At 40.2% G+C, this 19,912-nt stretch overlaps 2 protein-coding genes across 5 annotated transcripts; one reads left to right on the top strand and one right to left on the bottom strand.

Moving 5' to 3' along the window:
* Window positions 1-89: 89 nt before the first annotated feature.
* On the bottom strand, window positions 90-3,011 carry LOC116931772. 3 transcript variants are annotated; one of them, XM_032939423.2, is made up of 7 exons: window positions 2,596-3,011; window positions 2,453-2,531; window positions 2,098-2,380; window positions 1,690-1,846; window positions 1,476-1,602; window positions 1,181-1,351; window positions 90-1,111 (listed from the first exon to the last, which is right to left on the bottom strand). In XM_032939423.2, the coding sequence occupies exons 1-7, from the start codon at window positions 2,662-2,664 to the stop codon at window positions 939-941; spliced, it is 1,059 nt and encodes a 352-aa protein (XP_032795314.1). In that variant the 5' UTR covers window positions 2,665-3,011; the 3' UTR covers window positions 90-938. The 3 variants fall into 3 exon arrangements, with proteins under 3 accessions (XP_032795314.1, XP_032795309.2, XP_032795320.1); XM_032939418.2 differs by having other exon boundaries at window positions 90-1,108; window positions 2,098-2,531; window positions 2,596-2,738; window positions 2,816-3,011; XM_032939429.2 differs by lacking the exon at window positions 90-1,111 and having other exon boundaries at window positions 1,173-1,351; window positions 2,596-2,912.
* LOC116931753 (phospholipase DDHD2) lies at window positions 146-6,673 on the top strand. Of its 2 annotated transcripts, none has more exons than XM_032939408.2 (13): window positions 146-328; window positions 3,389-3,622; window positions 3,687-3,918; window positions 3,992-4,106; window positions 4,227-4,340; window positions 4,431-4,712; window positions 4,799-4,984; window positions 5,043-5,273; window positions 5,427-5,562; window positions 5,673-5,867; window positions 5,950-6,095; window positions 6,174-6,358; window positions 6,455-6,673. In XM_032939408.2, the coding sequence occupies exons 1-13, from the start codon at window positions 313-315 to the stop codon at window positions 6,525-6,527; spliced, it is 2,145 nt and encodes a 714-aa protein (XP_032795299.2). In that variant the 5' UTR covers window positions 146-312; the 3' UTR covers window positions 6,528-6,673. The 2 variants fall into 2 exon arrangements, with proteins under 2 accessions (XP_032795299.2, XP_032795291.2); XM_032939400.2 differs by having other exon boundaries at window positions 6,171-6,358.
* The last annotated feature ends 13,239 nt before the right edge of the window (window positions 6,674-19,912 follow it).

Here is a 19,912-nt window from a genome sequence, read left to right as displayed (position 1 = left end):
TACATGTTTTTATAAAAAAACTGCTTAATGGCTAGAATTATTATTATTCAAAATGAAGTATGCATGTGCAAAGGGCAATGAACCAATGATTCAAACTTTCTTTCTTTTTTGTACAAATGGAGAAATAATTTTATTCAGTCTGGCATCGTTTGTGGACAAAAATCATAAACAAAATATAGAGCAGAAGAAAAACTTTTTAGTACAGCAGAGCAGCTGAGCAGGATAAAAGTTATTCTTGATCTTTCATGAGTCAAAAGTGACTCACACATTTTTTTGTAAGTGAATAAAAAGTACGACTATTACCCAAGAAAAATGATGGAAAGCACAAGTAAGTCATTTCACAAACATTCATTAGCACTTTGATAGCTCACCGTAAGGCCATGAAAGGCGACCGTTAAAGAACATTTTCTAAGGTGACTAAGCTATACTCAGCAATGAGGGATAAATGCATCCTCACAGAAACAATAATAACTACTTAGAAAATTTTTAAATGTCTAAACACAAGAGACAGTATTCTTAAAATAATTGTGTTGATTTATACTGATAACCAAATTCAGAAAGAAACATGAACAAGACAATTTTCTAAGTTATGCTACTATGTGGCCAAGTGTCTACTTGTTCCCAAAAGAAATAATATATTTTAGAGTTGTTTTTTTAAAATGAAAGAATGCATTGGTTGAAATTGAACATTGTTTTCTTTTTCCCTTTAGACTGTTCCTCACCAACAGTCGTGCGTCTTTCTATCCTAAAATAACATTTTTAACATGAAGTTAGCCTCCACCCATAATTGGTTCAGTCCCTACATTCAAGTGTGTAATGTGGATGGTACTTTCCGATTTCCGCCCTTTGTAAAATTAAATTTACTAGTTGTCACCAACTGTCGTAACAGTAATGGAAACATCCTTGGGCTTTGATCTTTTAGGACTGAACCGTGCTAGTCACGCTTGATCTTTCTTACTCCTGGGAATGGGAGCTGTTTTGATTGATCTTTCCTTCCTTCGTCGACAGCACCTGCAAATGGCGAGAATGATGATGACTAGTAGAAGAATCAGTAGCAAAACCCCAAGAGTGATGGCAGCAACATCTCCCGAACTCAGATAAATAGAATCTGCTTAGAATGGGAGCAGATTAAATGGATTGAGCATTTAAATTTGTGGGGCAAAAATTGTCCTTTAGTTACATTGATCGGCTCTACAGGTGGCCGTGTTCCCGCGAACGTCAACTGCCGTAATGTCGACTCCTGTCGTACAGCAAGAGACGCTTTGTTCCACGGCAATCGATTCGTTAGTACCAATTATGAAATCTTCCCCGAGAAACCGTCCGTCGGGTTTGATGCTTACGGACAAGAGGCCTAAAAACAATTCAAAAATTAATGGGTGCAATAAGATTTAAATAGATTTTGGGTTTTTTCGAGTAGATTAATAGAAAGCAGGAAACTTAAATCAATGTAAGAGAGCTAATTGATTTTAAAGTACCTGCTTCTGTGTCCTGGATTTCTGCTCTCATGTTCCAGTATCGGCTGGAGCAAATTGACTCGTCCAGATAGCTGTCACACCGAGTCACCGTTCTTATTGTACACCATGGGGCCCACTTTTCTCCTGGCTTAAACAGAGTTGGACGAGAATTAATTTGTCATGCCTCCATGTTCATAAAAAAACAAACAAAAAACAACAACCTAAAACTAAATACCTCTGATTTCGTGCGGATGTAAACTTGTCTCCGAGATATAGCGTTGTCTGTCCTTCTCTGAACAATGATTGTAAGTGTAGAAACAACATTGTTGGCATATTGGGGCACTCGAATTCTACCAGGAACAGCTAACGTTTGACCTGGACCCAATTGTATCCTGGTGCAAAAAAAAGAAGCACAAAAAAAGGAAATATAGAAATGAAATTCTATATGAAAAAAAAAAATAATGCTTCGAATCGGGGTCAAATAGGACAATTAAACGGATGATTGGTGCAGACAATGTATCGCGATGGATGAAAAGAGGAAGGAAGTAAGAGTGAACGGAAGTATCGCCCTCTTTGTCAATACTCCGTCAGCTATAAGGTGTGAAATATTTCATACGATTCTGTTTGAAATAGAGTGACATACTGAGAATAGTCGAACTGGATAAAGAAATTTTTGTCGTCGCCTCCGCTGAGAAGAAAAAAGTCTCCTACGCCGTCGTTCTTGAGCAGTACTGTAATGCGGCCGTCTGTTCCAGGTGGCACGTAGAGTTGTGACGACTGGTCTATGTTGATGCGGACGGGTGAAAAGAACACCTGTGAAGCTCCGCCGCTCACAAGTGCGCCGACGGGGCCTGTGTTAACAATTGGGGCAGCAACAGGGTTGAGGATCGGGGCTGCATTGACGATGCCGCCGTTTCGAATTGGAGCTGAAGTTGGAGCCAATAAAGACGTGATTATTTTGCGGATGAAACAAGTGGACAGGTCTGAGTAGAGCTTACGGAGATTGTTTGGTGGCGGGACAGCGATGCGACCTGACACTTTATCGTTTTGATCGGTAGACACCAAATCCACTTCGTCCTTAACAACAACCAAAACTCTGTGAAGAAAATCAAGCGATACGTGACTTAGTATTTAAGCTTACTTTTTCTGTTGGGAAAAATGTCGATCCAACTGCGAGGGAAACTAAGGCAAAACCGATCAACAGCCTCATTTTTCTAGGGTAAATGACTGGTCGCTTATGTCACCGTCAACTTGTATGATTCAACTGCCACGTCCAAGTGTTTTCTGAGCCCCGATCCCAAGCTGCTATTGAATATATACACGCGTGCGAGAGAGAATAAAAGCAGGTGTAGGACTCTTACCTCACTCCGTGGCCTTATCACTACAGGACGTTATTGTCGGGAGAAGGGCGTCGTTCCTTTCGTGGACATTTACTCCGACACAACTAAACATACGACTGATTGGTCGGCCTTCCAATGTGGCAGCGTCCAAGGAAAACAATGTGACTCAAATGTGAAGGAATTACCATAAACTTGCTGTCGCAATCGGACGCATTTGGAAAGCAATCACTGCACCCCCCCATTCCTATATCGTTAAGTCAATAGGGAACGGAACCACGGGTGGTTCCGTAAACGATACAAGAGCGACCCGGGCGGCAGAGCTTGCAGCACGTCCACCGGATGTGAACGCTAGTGCAATGCTCTAGTTGTAGGGGTATGTGAAATATTCCCACCGGCAACTGCTCCATCTCCATCCTTTCCCTTTCTTCCGACTATTACCTTTTCATATCACATTACGAATTTTGCTATTTTTTGTTAGTTTTTTTAATTTGTTATGTTAGTTCTTTTTCCGGTGCTTTATGAGAGCCAGTTTATTTCCACTCGTACTTGCATCGTGACCTAATGAAGAAGTTAATCATATAATCCTTTATTTAGATGATTTAGATGTAATCGAGTTAACGCCAACCTCACCAACGGCCGGCATTGCTGAAGACTGTCCTTCTCCTGCCCAACCAGAAGTTTTAGATGTTATCGATGGTCCGCTAAATCATTCCTATCAGCCTGTGGTTTGGCATTGGTTCTTTCTCAAAGAAATCGACAAAACTAAACGCATATGGAAACCATTCAGCATGCTCGATTCAGTGGCTCTAGATGAGACCTTCCAATTGCGTAATTTGATGCACAACGTTCCGTAATGGACGTGCAATTCATCTGCAATCCATTTTCTATTCAGTCAGCGAAGGGAAAATAGCAACCGAAGAGGCCATCGTCAAAACGGATGGTGGTCGATATGATGTTGACGTCAGTCGACGCCTTCGTACAGCAATTTATTGGGAAGAGACACCGTTAAGCGTTCGCCGCTGTTCTTGGTTCTTCAAAGGCTCCCTGGAAACGCGCTATACGCCATACGACGAAGATATGGCGGAGAAGTTGGAGGAAGAATATCATAATAGTTTAACGAATAGGTATTTAAAAAATATTAGTTTATCATGGAATCAACTGCCAACTAATTTCATGTTTCTTTTTACCCCGCTATAGTTTGTGGCGTCGTGTTCTGGAATTCCCGCTAGGAAATAAAATTATGTTTCAAAATCCGAATGTTTTACTCGATTTTTCAAATTATGGCCCGGTCGACGACTGGACACAAGTTACAGTAATGGCTTTGTTCCTGTTTGTTTGAGTTTTGTTTCCCCCCTCTCCGTTATCGAGTTACTGATTATCTTGTATGTTTTTTTTTTGTTATTTTTTTTTTAAATATTGTTTTTGTTCACAGGAGGGACAAATACGACCGCTAATTGTCAAACGAGGAATTGATGGCTTTGATATAAGCGACGGAGAGAAGACGGTCATTGACCATTTGATTTTTCTAGTCCATGGCATAGGATCGGTAATGTACCAACTACTTCCGTTAGACACAATTTTGAAAAGACATTCTAAATGTTTGACATGTTCCACACTAAAAAAAAAATGTATACAGGTCTGTGATTTACGTTTCCGCAGCGTTGTCGAAGTAGTGGACGATTTCCGCATTCTGTCGTTTCAAATGTTGGACACCCACTTCCCAACGGCCGTTGCCGAGCAACGGATTGGGCGAGTGGAATTCCTGCCCGTCTCTTGGCATGCCCCTCTTCACGGAGACGATACCGGAATCGATAAGCGTCTTCGCCCGATTACCCTTCCTTCTATCCCCAAACTCCGTCATTTTGCTAACGATACCATCTTAGATGTTCTTTTCTATACGTCACCCGTTTACTGTGAAGTAAGTCTTACGGTACTGTCGGTTGCGTTCCACTAATCAAATGCTAACGTCTTCGTTCGCTCGCTCGCCATATGTTTATGACTTAGACCATCATTTCAACTGTGGCTCATGAGCTTAACCGCCTTTACAAGATATTCTTGCAACGTAATCCGACATTCGAAGGCCAAGTTTCCCTTGGCGGGCACAGTTTGGGTTCGTTGATCCTTTTCGACTTGTTAGCCCACCAACCTCTCGTATCCAATCAAGAACCTGGGGACGACATACTCGATGAGGTACGAATTGAGTGACTTGTTATCGATGATCAATTCGTTCATTGTGATGTACTTGCAGGAAGCGGTCAGCTACGTTTCCGATTTGAATGACCCGACGGTTGAAGAAGTCTGCCAAGTTCTTCAGCTCGGAGAACATCTAGTGAAATTTCAACGGGAACAATTCACTTTCAGCGATTTGCTTCTGCTCTCGGAAGAGGATTTGGCCAGCCTTGGCTTACCGATGGGACCACGCAAGCGTCTACTGACCTACTTACGTGACTTGGAAATACGACGTGCTAAATTGAAGCAGGTGCAGTGGATGTTTACGCTAGTTTCGACACTTCCGAGTGCCATTTGACACTATGGCTTTAGCGCAGCGCATTTCTATGTTGCTCAATTCGTTGTCACAGTTGTTATTGACTTGAATTTCTTGATTGTTTTTGCTGCTGAATTCATAAAACAGGAAGACGGAAATATCCCTGCGCACGATTCGACAGTAAGTTATACAATCGGTCTGGCGGGTACAGGACAACCTAGCATATCCTATCCACTACTTGATTTTCATCCAGCTGCTTTCTATGCCCTCGGTTCTCCTACTGGTGAATGTCTAACTATATTATTTTTATAAATCCCATCGTCTATCGATTAGCCACCGCCTTTCTAATTGACCAATAATTTGGAAACATTTTTTGTTCTTTTAAATGCACAGCCATGTTCGTGACGGTTCGCGGCATCGATTGTCTGGGCGAAGATTTCGTTCTACCTACTTGCCCGAAATTTTACAACATCTTCCATCCTTACGACCCCATAGCTTACCGTATAGAAACCCTCATCGACGTCAATATGGTAAACGTGCCACCTGTCATCATACCGCACCACAAAGGCCGGAAACGCATGCACATAGGTATATCGCAGCCAATTTATTTATTTTTTTTTTTTCCATTTTCTAAACAGCTGACAGTTCATGTAACTTTTCGATATGACAGAATTGCGCGAGACTATGGCGAGGTTCAGTGCAGACATCAAAGAAAGATTCTTTGAATCATTTCGTTCTACCTGGAGCACGGTGCAGAATTTAACAACGTTTAGGTCGTCAATGCCACCAGGCTACGAAGAGGAATCGCAGTGCACGGTAAAATGACTAGCCTAAAAAATGTATTGAAACATTGTTTTAAAGTAGAAAAAAATAATGGATCGATTCGTGCAGCAGAATGACTTGGACACTTCGAATTCTGATGAAAGCGCAGCCGCGGAAAAGCCTGCCGCGGTAGAATCAGTCATCCGTTGCATCGGCAAACTCAACGGTGGATCTCGGATCGATTACGTTCTGCAAGAGGCGCCACTCGAAAGCTTTAACGAATATCTTTTTGCTTTAACTTCTCACGTTGTCTATTGGTACAGTGTGACAGCATCATTTTCAAAATATCGATCCGAGCTCATCATTTCTAATGGATTCTTTTTTCTTTTTCTTTTTTCCACGTCAAATAACAGGGAATCTGAAGATACTATGCTAATGATGTTGAGAGAGACTTATGCTGGCATGGACATCCATCCTGATAAATAGTTACGTTCTAGTTTTGGAAAAATTTTCCTCTTGTATTCTTTAATGACAGTTACGTCTAAAGTTATTTGCTTTTCGTTTGTTTTTGCCTACATTTAATACTCATCGTGCATGACTGGTCGTGCGTATACAATTATTCGGGGATTGAATTGGTTTTTTTTTTAGTTCGATATTTCTTTTTTTTATTTGTTGGAAAGCCTGCCGTTGACAAATGACGTCATTTATTCACCTTGAGCGTTGAAACTTGCACTCACCCATAATTTCTTTCACCAACGTTCGAAGAAAAGCATAGCTGTTTTTTTTTTTTTATCTTGTTGACAGTCTTCAGTTATCTGTTTGTTCGTGTGTATACGCTGCTTCTTTGTTTTGATGTTAGACATCCTCTTCCTGTGGTCAAAGCTTTGCTTATTTCTTTACGAGCTGTCGGATAAGATGACCTCGGCAAGCTTCGATGACGACACCGTACCGGACATTTTGATTTTGGCTGTTTTCTTTGATATTGTTTCCAAGGGCGACGTTGCTGAACAAACGACACACAATGTTTTCTGATCGACCAATCAGCCTTTAAAGGGAAGGACTTTGTAAGGGGGTCTTCCCTCCTCTTGAAATTTTCACTTCAAACATTCACAATCAACTCGTTATTTCAATGTCCAGCATATCCCCATCATTTTTGCGATTCATGAATTCAAATGAGTTCGTGCAGTAGAGGGAAAGCTACAAGAGACAACGTATCCCACGTCCTCCTTCCCGTCTTTCATGAATAATAAGGTTAAGTATTGGCTACTATGATCGGGGTAAAGGGGTCGTTGAAGACATACTTGATTGCGGGTTAACAACATTTGGCTTGACCCAAATATTTTCCCTAATAAAAAAAAAGAAGGCGATGACATCGTAGGTTGTTTAACACCATAAGTGGCTATCGCCTGGTTTATACGCAACTAGAACAAAATGGAAGCGGTTTCGCTCATGTGCCAGGTGAGTTTTCTTTGAGGATGCAAAGCACCGCAAACAGAATGGAGGCAAACATACTGCCACGATCGGTTGCTCACCTGGCATTCCATCTGGCGCGCATAATGATTAGCGCGGCTAATAAGGTACTGTACATTCAAAGTCAAAATCTGGATAACAGACGTCAAGTGTCTTGCTGCGGCTGTTCGAAATCACCGGTCCACTCACAAGTTCTTTTTCACCATAAAGTTCAGCAGTAAGAGGGCGAGACGAATGGAGTTCACGCTGTGCATGATGATAGCTCCTGATTACAAACAACACCAGTTTCCTTTCGGTTTTTGTGTTACTTATATACGTACGTATTAGTCGTATGTACCCATTCAAAGGCATTATGCCGGAGTGGACCTTTTATAAAGTCTAATCAAGCCAACGTTATAGAGGAAGTCGAATGGATTCTTGTATTAAAGGGGTCGTTGCGCTAATGAAGCGCCCGGATGGATGTACACACACACACATAGAACTTGTGTGTGTATAATCGGAAGCTTATAACACTCCAACATTTTGCTAGCTGCTGTTTAGCGTTCTACCGGCAATTGTCTTTAGAATTTACGACAGCCAAAAGATCACCATACCGTACATCCACATGAGTTAAATAACCTCATAACGTTTCATTGGTTATCTTCGCAGGTTACAACGTTTCCCTTACATCCTGCTGCGATCTCCGACTTAATACACACAAAATCATCTTACACTCATTAAAAGAGAATTTTCTTAAACACTAGACACAGTGCTCATTAACCGTTGTATGGCTTAAGGTTGTTTCCTTTATCGTGACCTCCGGTGACCTCTTGTCTTTTAGCCCTTTTTTTTTTCTTTCTTTACAAAAAAAAAATCGGTCGCTGAACAACTAAAAACGGGAATAAGATTTCGATTTATATTTATAGTTAAAATAGTGCACGGGTTTCCCGTCTATAGATGCATTCCATATTTGTATAGATGTAACCGATGCTATTCTCCATTCACGGCACAGTTCGAATCTTTGCTTACATGCAAACGATGGCACCCAAATAACACAAAAAACGTTTTACAACAGTTGATCACAAGAATGTATGATATTCCATTTGAAAAAAAAAAAAAATGTTACAGCCATTCGGATGCACGCAGTAAGCGATCGTGACCGCCATATAATCATCTGCTTAGTCCCCTTTTTTTTTCCATATGTATATCGTATAAACATACCAGGTGTAATGCAACCGCTGTAGAGCGAGGGTTTCCCGCTCATGCATATTACAGCACCGTGATACAGGTATATAGGTATAGCATTCTTTCGTCTCTATCTTTGCAGGCTTCAGAGATGATGAACGTGTGTATTCATCTCACGTGTAAAAGGTATATGTCTTGTTACGGTGCATCTAAACGTGGGAAATAGATGCATTGTGTTAAAATGAATGAAGGTGCTTGAGTTCGAACCCAAAAAAAAAAAACATTTCCTCCAACAGGATAAATGCTGACTCAGCAGCACTTCCCCCCCTCATGTTCCACAATCGTATATATATACGAATGGATTCGTAGAAGTTTCTCATCATTTGGAATTCTGTTGCGCTCAGAATCCCATTTCTCTTGGCTGGAAGCTGATGATGGAAGATCGGGTACAATATAGGTTGAAATTCACAACCTAATTTGAATAAATAAAAAACTGCCTATGTAGTATTCCAGCTTGTGTTGAAGCAGTTGATTGCTACACATACCAGCTCGATTCAGTTGCTTATGTCTTTAATGTAACATTCTGATATAGTATAATTTACGTTATACTAACGCTATATAGCATTGTTTCGACATGTCGGTGCTACCGGTTATATAACGACATGCACTTGGTGTCTTTTCACTGGGCCGATTAGTTGCTACAAGAAACGCTTTGCATAGCCGAGAGCGCATAATAACAATGTCTTTTATGGCTGTTTTCTCATTGGCCCAGTTACACCCCTTGTTACAGTTTTTAATGGTCGTTCGCGGTGCGTAGCTGTCTTGATCCCATTTCCCCGGCTCTCATGTCCGTGTAAATTATTGTGCGCCTTATAATCGACTATGAACTTTAAGGCCACGATTCTGTACCTATACCCCCGCCGGCTTCACTTCACAGAGCGAAAAGGCAAAATAAAAAATGTGAAAATCGTTCAAAGATTCCCGTAGCGACTTCCCGTCTTTCGTGCACGTCATCCGATTGGATATTAATAGATCTGTATAGGGCCAGGCAACGCCAGGAAAACAACGGAGATGAATAACATGAATTTTTAGCCAACTACTACTATATGTTGCTTGTTTTGTTTTTACTTTGTCCCAGATTGCTTCCCTATTTGAATGCATATTTGCCTGAGTAACATTAACCTCTTTGTCCTATTCCAGAGTACATGAAACATTGAGATTTCAATCGTTTTAAGCCTTTACCGGCAATCCAATTCAGTTTTTTTTTTTCTTTTTTGGCAAAACCAAAATAGGAGTGCAAAAGATTTTCCTGTATTGTACTCCTTTAAAAAAAAATATAGAGTATATATAATAATTTATTCGAGAGAGTTGAAACGCATAAGCTTCTGAATCTTAATGAGAAAGCGGCTGTTTGAGCGAGTCGCGTTTCACTCATAACTCGAACGCTCCAGTGTGGAAATACCGCAAGAACCGAATGGCTTCTCAAGTTGGTTATACATTTTGGAATTTTGGCTTCATGCTGATCCACCGCAAAGGATTCCAGTTGCCATAGAATTCAGACTATTCGCTAATTAGGCTGTATGGTATTACAGACATGCTAAATCAGTGAAAGACCAAAACAAAGCGTTGAATTTCCTGTTGTACGGTCTGTAACACGAACGAAATTGACACCAAAATCGAACCACTTTAATTTTTTAATTAAAACTTGTTCTTCGAATATCTTCAAGTGTTGAATGTTATTATAGTTTGACTTTTTCCTGTTATCAATAAAGCCGTTATTTCTTCGCCTGTAAAAGCAATTCTAGTTTCGTCCTTTTAAAATGCAGGTTTGACTTTGTTTATGTATAGGCGGCAGCACACGATGCTAACTGCCTTTAACGCACCGGGATTTGACCCACTGTTTCATACCTATATTTCTTTCTCTTTTGGGGTTTGTGTGGAATCCACATCAAGCAGCGCGTAATCTAAATGATAAAAAACACGGCTGGCGTCCAAAGACATAAACGTTTCAACAGCATATGCCCAGCAGAGGCTTTCGGAGGAAACCATATGGTGCGTGACCATATATCGGCACTTCTTTGACGTTTATGTATATACAATTCGAATGGTGTCAACGTGTCATGCGTTATTAGAGAAGAACCCGCCAATGACCTCGAGCGTTCGTCGTTTCAACAGCACGAAAGAATCCAAATAAATGGCTTCAACAAAAAATAAATAAATTTGACCTTAAGTGGAGTCCAACCAGGAATCCAACAGTCATCACACATCATGAGCTAGTTTTCTTGCCCTTTTTTGTCGTTTCCCCCCCCCCCCTGTCTTTAGGTTGTTCTTGTCTCGCAATCTGGTCATTTTGTGTGCGAGTGTGTGTGAAATGGTTCGTCTAATCTTAGGATCACATGTAGGGCAGGTCTTATTCTTTCTTGAAACATTTTCCCGGACTTTTGCTGCATCATCAAAGAAGAAAAAAATTGTTTGATGCAAGACTCGACAGCCTTCTTCCTTTTTGCCGTGTTTGATACTCATCACTATGGTCACAATTTTTATGCTGAGATGGGTGTTGACGTCTTTGTTTTCATCGTCGCTTTCCCTTTTCATGTCTCGTCTGTATCTTTTTTCTTCCTCACCAAACGATGAAAGACATGCCAACACGACATGGGTCAATGCGCCCGACGTCCGTCACGATATTTACATTATCGGTGAACGTTATCAGAGCTCGGGAAAAGGTTACGCCTATCCAACAAAGACGTAGCTGCGCAATTGCGGATAGATGACTACATCAGGGCTGTACCGCGTTATAGGTTAGGCGTGCGTAGATGTTTCCCATCGTTTTTCTTCTCTTCCAAATAATTGTCCTTTATAAGTAGAACAAGCATATGCAAATGGCTTTGCAACGGGTTTCTTCTTCCACAGTGGATCGCCATGTATCGACTTGTTTCATCTCATCACCTGCTCTGTGGCGCGTTCGTTGTGCTAAAAACAAAACATGTGTCCCGACATGCTGTATACACCCCGCCAAATTCTCTATGCAAAATCTATAAACAAACGTGAATAGACACTGCTGTGTGCTTTATCAAAGGCACGCCCATTTTGTTTTGGTGTTTTTTTTGTTTTTTTTACGTAAAGCGCTATTTGCATCTCTGAGGAAACAAATGGGGTAAAGAAACACACAATAAAAACATGGAGGTATAGAAGGAAAAAATGGATGTAACATACAACAGTCATTGTTTGATCTATGTTCGGTTGAATGCAGATCTATACATAGAATAATAGGGACTAATAAAAAAATCTATTATATACGTCCTTTCCATGGAAGATTTGCCGTACAGGGAACGCGGCCCGACGCGGCCATCATGAAGATCGTTTGTATATATTATTCTAAAGTTTTTACAAAGTTTTTTTTTTTTTTTTCATAATTCTTTTGTGGGAGGGGTATAGAATAGCCACGAGAAAGAAACTAAACAAATTCTCCTTATTTAACTTTCTGAATAACTAAAGGCCCCGTGCCTCGGTGCTTTCCTCTGGCTGTGTGCGCAAACGTATACGGACTGTCATATCATCTCTGGCTGTCATGTTTCCAACTGATTCGGGAATCCTGTCGAGCGTAACAACTAATAAACCAAGAAAGACTATGCAGCGGGAAAAACAAAAACAAAAACAAAAATCCGACTATGTGTCATGGCGCTCCCCGCGCTATGGCCACCTACATACTCCAAGCGGAGACTATATACATGTACGCGCAATAAGCCGACGACGAGTTTTCTTTTTCAAAGTAAATAAATATGAAGACATACAAAGTAAAATAGCATTTTCTCATCATAAGTTTTGAATGCTGTGCGTGTAGACTCTGTAGAGGTAGGCTATATGCATTATGTTGTTACCATACACAAGAACAAGATGATGATGATATGCGGTTTTGCAGCAGAGTGCTTTCAGATTTTCTTTTTCTTACTTCATACAGTTTGACTGTATGCCAGCAGAAGCCAAATCACATTTTGCGGTGGCAGTTCATAATCGGAAATTGTTGGCTCCCCGCTGGCAGGACGCGGACGACATCGTCTATAATAATTTTGAAAAACCATCTGCTATACATTTTTCGATGCGCTAAAGAATAAATCTTTTCCATTCTTTTGTACCCACAGTAATCACGGCCATCAAATGCACCACTGAAGCGAATACAAGTCTTCGATTTAACTCTCCGCTAGTTGACTCGAGTCAGTGATTTTTTATTTCTCATTCTTCTTTTTTTTTTAATGAGAAAGAAAAAAGAAAAAAGAAAATAAACTGGAAAATATACAAATCACCTTGAATTAAAAAAAAGAGGCGAGAGAAGCATTTTATCTCGTAATAAGAATCTAAGGAATGCCGTCTTGTTTTCTTCTGTCCTCTTAGACATTGTGTCTTGTATGCGATAACATCCCAAACCGACGTCCTCAAGCCGTACACTTAAAAAGGAAATATTATCCAATCGACCAAAACCCGAACCAAAAAAACAAAAAAACAAAAACAAAAAAGTGTTTAACGTTATGCAAATCAGCTATTAGAGGTGGTGTCCTCTGTTGCGGAGCTGCTGAACGAGCGAAAATGAACAATTTTCTTCCTCTTCGTTTACACTTACATTGTATAGAAATATATACAATAGTTTACAGTGTGTTTTGTGACGGACAGAAACTTGATTGGATTGGCGTTACCTACTTAGTGCATCGTTGAAGAATTTGAAATGAAGATGGATCGTTTGACAATTGCATCATGTACCAAAAAAAAAACAAAAAAAACTTGGATCTAAAAGAAAACAGAAGAGGGATACGCGGAAGACGACAACAACAAAAATTATATTAAAGTCTCAAATTATGCTAATATCGATGCCTCGCCTTCGTAACTCTCTCATCAGGTGATCGAAAGTTTTTTTTTTTTTTCTTTTTTCCTACTTACGTATTCATACGAATGACCCGGAAAGAAAAGGGCAGCATAATAGCAACCATTGCCAGTGTGTAATTTTCAGTCGGGCGTCCCGTTAGACCGTTACGCCTTACGTACACGAGAGAATTTTCATATTTTTTTTTTTTTTCGTTTCTCCTTCTTGCCGTTCCTTCAATTATCATTTTCAGTTTTTTTTTTTTTTCTTTCCTTCATTCGCTTCTTTTTTTGAAACCCTCGGACGAGCAATGACAAGATTGAACGATGCGTGCAATTTAACCGATTTATGATTGAAGCCGTGGGGACAAATTCTCTCAATCTCCGAATACCATTTGAATAAAGCCGCGTTTTATTCGGCTGCAAAGGACGCGAGTTGAAATGCAGACCCTGTGCGGACCCAGTGACAAATAAAAAAATTATAATAAGTCCCCCGTACATTGTGTATAGAGTCGTTTGCATAGAAGCTCGAAGCTTTCGAGACGTTCGAACACGACAGAAAACAAAAGAAACAAAAACAAGCGGCTGCCAAGCCTTTGAATTTCAATTATTAAGTCCCCCTGTGTATCCATGTATTTTGTTTTCCCCTTCTCACTGTTGGCTGCGCGTGTGTGTATGTGGCAGTTATTGTGGACTTTTCCCATGCCTCCTTACATCAACATTTACACACGACGAAACGCTTCCCCCCGCCAGTTCAAACACCGCACTATACGTCGGCGAGGCAATACATCTATACGGCTGAAAGAACAACTTTTTATTCCTCCTTCTTTTTCTTTCTGCTTTCAAACGAGAAAATACAAATAACAGTGTATACGCAACCAGCAGCGGCATTTCAATCGACTATAAGCCGATAGTATTAGAGGTCGTAGCCTTTGCACCCGGCTATATAGCACTCAGCATTCTTCCCCCATTTTCGGCAGTGAATATATATATCCCTGCGCGCACCTTTTGAACGAACCCAAAACGAAAATGCCGAAAAGTCAGATGGGAAAAGAAACAACAAAACAAATAAGAATGAATAGACAAGGAAAGGGAACTCGACAAAAAAATCAAAGGGTTGTATATAGTCACGAAGCCGAGTGCTGCGTCAATGATTTGAAATGGCGTACGTATATCTATATACATTCGTGGAAGCGAGATATCAATCGTTTTGACACGCGCAGTAAGTATATATATATATAGAGAGAGAGGATATGCATTTTAAACTGTACAAGAAACAGAATTGAACTGATGCAATTTTTTGAAATAAAGAAATATGTAAAACAAAACAAAACAAAAAGGATATAGGGGCGGGAGAAAATCGAGTGATCGTGTGGAGAGTGGTGGCGCTGGCAAATATTCGTGACTGCGGCCCGCGGTATATAACTCGAATGTGGTAATAACTCGTCTGGCTAATCATTCGGTAAGCTGGTGAACCTTGAAATTGCAACGCGGCAAAGCATCATCATCATCATCAGCCATCGAGAATCCTGTCGTATATTTTTTGCTCTTTGCTTTTTCTGTCTGTGTGTGTGTAAAATTACAAGTCAGACGTATCTCGTCGTTGCTTTTAACCATCGATTCGTGAATATTCCAATGGGGAGGTTAGAGAGTACGTAGGCGATATAGAGTTTTTCTGTCACGTAACAAGTTTCTGACGTTATCGTCTTCGCGCGTAAACCCACCCTAAGATGTAAATTATGGGAACATTAGACATAACTGCGTCATATTAGGTATGCATTAGCTTGCATCATAACCAAGTCGTTGTTGTTTTCGTTTATTATAAATCAGCATCATCGCATGGCCATTCAGCTGCTTGCGCTTAACTGAGGGCAGCGTGAAATGCAGTTGGCATATCATCATCGTTTAAATGCTCGATAAGGACTCGACATTAGAAACTAAAAACATTTGACAATAGTTGATGACGTGTAGGTACTGTACATCTCTGCCGAATAATGATGGCTCATCCAGGCCTCCCTTTGCACGCTAGATTTTATTGGACTGAAAACAAAATAAAAGATAAATAGGGATCAGGATGGCTGGCCCAAGGAGATGATAAAAGTAAGAATACGATGTGTAACACATATAAGGATATATAGTACATTATGTATATCTGTGAGGCTCGTGATCAAAGCGTGTATAAATCCTTGTTCCTTTCTCTCCGTGTTTTTGTGATAGCTTCAAAAAGAGACTTGTTCTTTTATCTTTCCTTTCTCTCTTTTAACTTGGACGAGTCTGATCTCAAAAGCCGGTTGTCTTGTTTGCCAATAAAACAAAATAAAAATATGTATATATAAAACGAGAGCTGGGCTTTTAATGATGGTCTCTATCGAGTATAGACCACACGGGCCGGCAAACAACAGCTCCGTTAGATCTTGAAAGCTTTTGAAAAGATGTTGATATTGTTATATAACCTTTTGTTTTTTTCTTCTTCTTCTGGTAGAAAGCTGCTGAAGAAGAACATCGTATCGAGTTAAAACGACTGGGAATTGATGAAACCCGATCTTCGAAACATTTCCCCCCCGTCCGTTAGAAAGTCCAGTAACTTACTGCGATGCGCTGTGTATAGTCAAAGGCGATGAAGGCGATTGAGGCACACTAAGCCACGGTGTGTATTTAATCTTTTAAGAGGAAATAATACAACGGAAACTTGAAGCTCGTCGTGGTGGTGGGTCCGCCATTTCTCGGAGATGATTGTTTCATCCTCTCGGGCCTCTGTTTTCGCTGGTTGACGTGATGGCGTTACGGTGTCGAATTTTTTTTCTCAAATTCTCCAAGGCGTTTGATGACAGTCGATATACCCCCCTCAGCTTTTTTTTGGGGGGTAGAAATTCTCTCCATTTCCCCGTTTTCTTAAGATTCAAGAACATTTCTTTTTTTTTCCTACAAAGTTTTTAGATGAAAAATGGAATAATGTGAAACAAAGAGTATCCCGTTGCGGAGAGAGATTTTTTTTTTTCACCCCTCCTATAGTGTCGAGTTTCTTTTATAGCCCCGACTATAAAAGACGGTGAAGTCTTCATTAACTACAGAATGACGTCTTGATTTTTTTTTCTTTAAAAAAAGAATAATCCACTAAGGATCATTCATCATGGGTTGATTCGAATCGCGGTTTTATACAAAATCTTCGCAAAAGGAGAATGGCGCTCCCTCGGCAACAATATGAATTAAAGACAAGAGAGACAAAAAGAAAAAGCAAGGAGAGTTGGGGGTTCTTCATTTCTATTTAAAAATAAAAAATGAAAATAAGGGCATCCCGGGTTCCCCTTTCTGAAAAGATGAAGAGAATAAAGGATAGATCTATAAGAATGTGAGATGGTACGAGAGAGAGAGAGAGAGAGCGAGAGATATTTTATAATTACGCATCACCAAAGCGCACGGCTGACTGCCGCCGCCTTCCCAAAAAAAGTGTTGGGAGGCTACACCTCAATGCCTCGCCCATTAATTAAGACTCGCTGATTAAAATCGCTTGAATTCTTTTTTCAGCCTCTAGCCTATAAGTCCTTCTTGTCTCGGATTATGCGCAAAAGTTGCCATCATCTTCATCAATCGACAGCCATCATGGATTTGCTTTCTGTGTTACAAGAGTAAAGAAATACGATGTGAAAGTCGGACAATTTTATTCTTGTCATAATTAGAATTGAATGAGAGGGGGAAATACGCGTCGAGAGCAAGTGGACGAGTGGAGCTTTGGGACAGTTTTTTAAGAGAACCTCTTGTCTTTTCAGCATTGCATGAAAAAAAAAATGGAAAAGAAATGGGACAAAAAGGACGCAGGATACATCTTGTTATTCTTTTTCTTTTTTTAAAGAAAAAGCGCAGATAAATCGGTTGAAAGTTTGTTGGAGATGTACATCACAAGTGCTGACGATGTGAAGACAGGGCGCGGTGCTGCCACTCAACTATCGGGTTCCCTATCGATCGTTTGTTGGCTTCCCATTCGGTCTCTGTGCACTCTGAAGTTTCCATACATCGACGAGAAGAGAAATTTAAAAATAAGACGTTTGATTGAGTAGAAATCAAATCAAAAGGAAGAACAGTCGACTATATAGGTTGGCGCTTTGATATACGTATAAGTTCAATTCCAAGATTTCACTGAAGTATTTTTTTTTTCTGCACAATAAAAAAGGAGACATCAAATAATGGAAGAAGGAAAAAAGAAATTTGCCTATTTTCATCTGTAAGATATGCAAATGTTTTCGATCAAAAGAGGCAGCGCCAGCAAACGGCATCGAATGCCAATAATGGCAAGAAGTGAAGAGAGAGATAGAAAGAGAGTCGGATATTACATTCTTGACCTGACTGCTGCCCTCCCCGAATACACAGCAGCCAATGTAATAAAATAATAATGCTAAATTTCGTTTACTCTTCAACTATTTCTGTTTAGAAACACATATATATTGCGAATTTGGAGTCGAGTCAGGGGGGTATCATATATTTATATCGGGCCCAATAGTCGCGTATTGTATCCTCTTATTTCCATTCTTCTTCTGCTGACTTGTATTTAATAGAAAGTTTCTTCTAAACGCTGAACGCCGGAGGAGTCAATCGGCCGTGATGACGCGATTGAAAAAGTTGAAAGGCGAACGGTCACGCCACGACTCCGCCATGCAAATCCCAATAAAACACGACATTCGACGCTCTTTCTTTTTCGGGATCTAAGAAAGTGAGTGTGTGTTTAGTTACATCTCATGATCAGACAGTGTGTATTTAGTGTGTCAGATGCAGAAAGAAAAAAAAAAAAAGAAACGAGAAGGATCGAAGAGAACAAATTCCATGTAGATTTTTGCATTGTTGTTGTTTTGTTTGTTTTTTGTGCTGTCCCAGCCAAAACGCAGCATAGACCGATTGATAGAAGAATATAATAGACCCGGTATTTTTAAAATATACACGACGAATATCGGCACGTTTATTTTCTTTTTGAGATGATGCGTGATGTAATACAACGCACAAAGAGAAAAAGTTGTGGCTCTTCTTAAGAAACCTCTAATATAGAATAGACGTTCTTTATGTGTTCACGTAGACATTACACAGCATAAGAAGAAACAAGTTAAACTTTCTCCTGTTTTTTGGGTTTGTTTTTTAAGTCTTTTGCTTCATTTCAAATGTCTTTTCGATCACGAAATAAGAAGAATCATTCACAAATATTGATTTAGGGCTGATGTATATCTACGTGTTTCAACGTCGTTGTTCCGTGATCATCAATTCTTGGGAAACGGGGGACAATATTGTTTGAAAGAGCTCTCCTTATTTCCGAACGTACACATCGGTGGGGTTGCGTCAGTTTCTATCAAATTCAATCATAAAAACCTTATATAAATATAGACCCCAGCGATTTCAAAATGGATTCCTGGAGTATACGTCAACAATAAGACCCATCTGGGCACTTGTACAGTTAGTTTCATTTATATATACAGCGTTCCTTTTCCACTCGACTGGAACCTTTAATTCTTTCCTCCTTCTTTGTACTACTATACATTTATACTTGGTTCGGAGGCAAAATCAACATGTGATGGAGGTGGTGTAGAGGACATGCAAGAAGCCTAAAGGATCATAAAAGATTAGTATATTTATACTATAGTTATAGGTAAAGAGGCCCCCGTTCTTCTTTATATGATGTGCACCTTCTATATGTACAAAACATTTTTCTTTCTTCTCAGGATAGAAATAGAGGTCGAACGATGCTACCGCTGGGGGGTTGGAGTCGCCCCCTTTTTTTCTTTTGGGGTAAAAAGAAAAGAAAGAAAGAAAATACGAAGAAGTGTGAAGGTGGCAAACGAGCGACTCAGGAGAGTCTCCGGCAAAGGGGGAGTCTTTTTTGGAACAGCTCCTTATGTTGTGGAACTTTTTTTTTTTTTTTTTTCAAAAGAGAGGGGAGGACGGACGTCGGTTGTTACTGCTAGTAAATGTGGTATAGAAAGAAGCACGCATTGACCTTCCCTCCGCCTCCCTCTGGCACCTCGTCTCTATTCTTCGCCTGTTATTTTATTTTATTTTTTTGCCTGCGTTCTCTTCTTTTATTTAATCACCTCTTTGCCATCTAATCTCCCGCTAGAGATCAGACCACTACACAGCACAGGCAAGTCTCTCTCTTTTTCCCCTCTCGGCTTCGTTCTCTTGTCGTCTCTTTTGCCCTCTGGTATACGTATCGCCTAGCCTTTTTGAAAAAAATATATATTATATTAATATTTTTTTTATTATTTTGTATAGAAGAGAGCGCGAGCTAAAGGCAGCGCGAGAGCCAACAGGATGAGGTACACTGGAGAGCCAAAGGGCCCAGCAAGAGTGGAGGTATATAAGGAGACACTATATAGAGACGACCAAAAACGAGTTTTCTTCACGTTGGA

Source organism: Daphnia magna, linkage group LG1 (genome assembly GCF_020631705.1).
Source record: "Daphnia magna isolate NIES linkage group LG1, ASM2063170v1.1, whole genome shotgun sequence".
Taxonomy (NCBI): Eukaryota; Metazoa; Arthropoda; class Branchiopoda; order Diplostraca; family Daphniidae; genus Daphnia; species Daphnia magna.
Note: the sequence above shows the minus strand (reverse complement) of the source record. Positions and strands in the feature narration are given on the sequence as shown.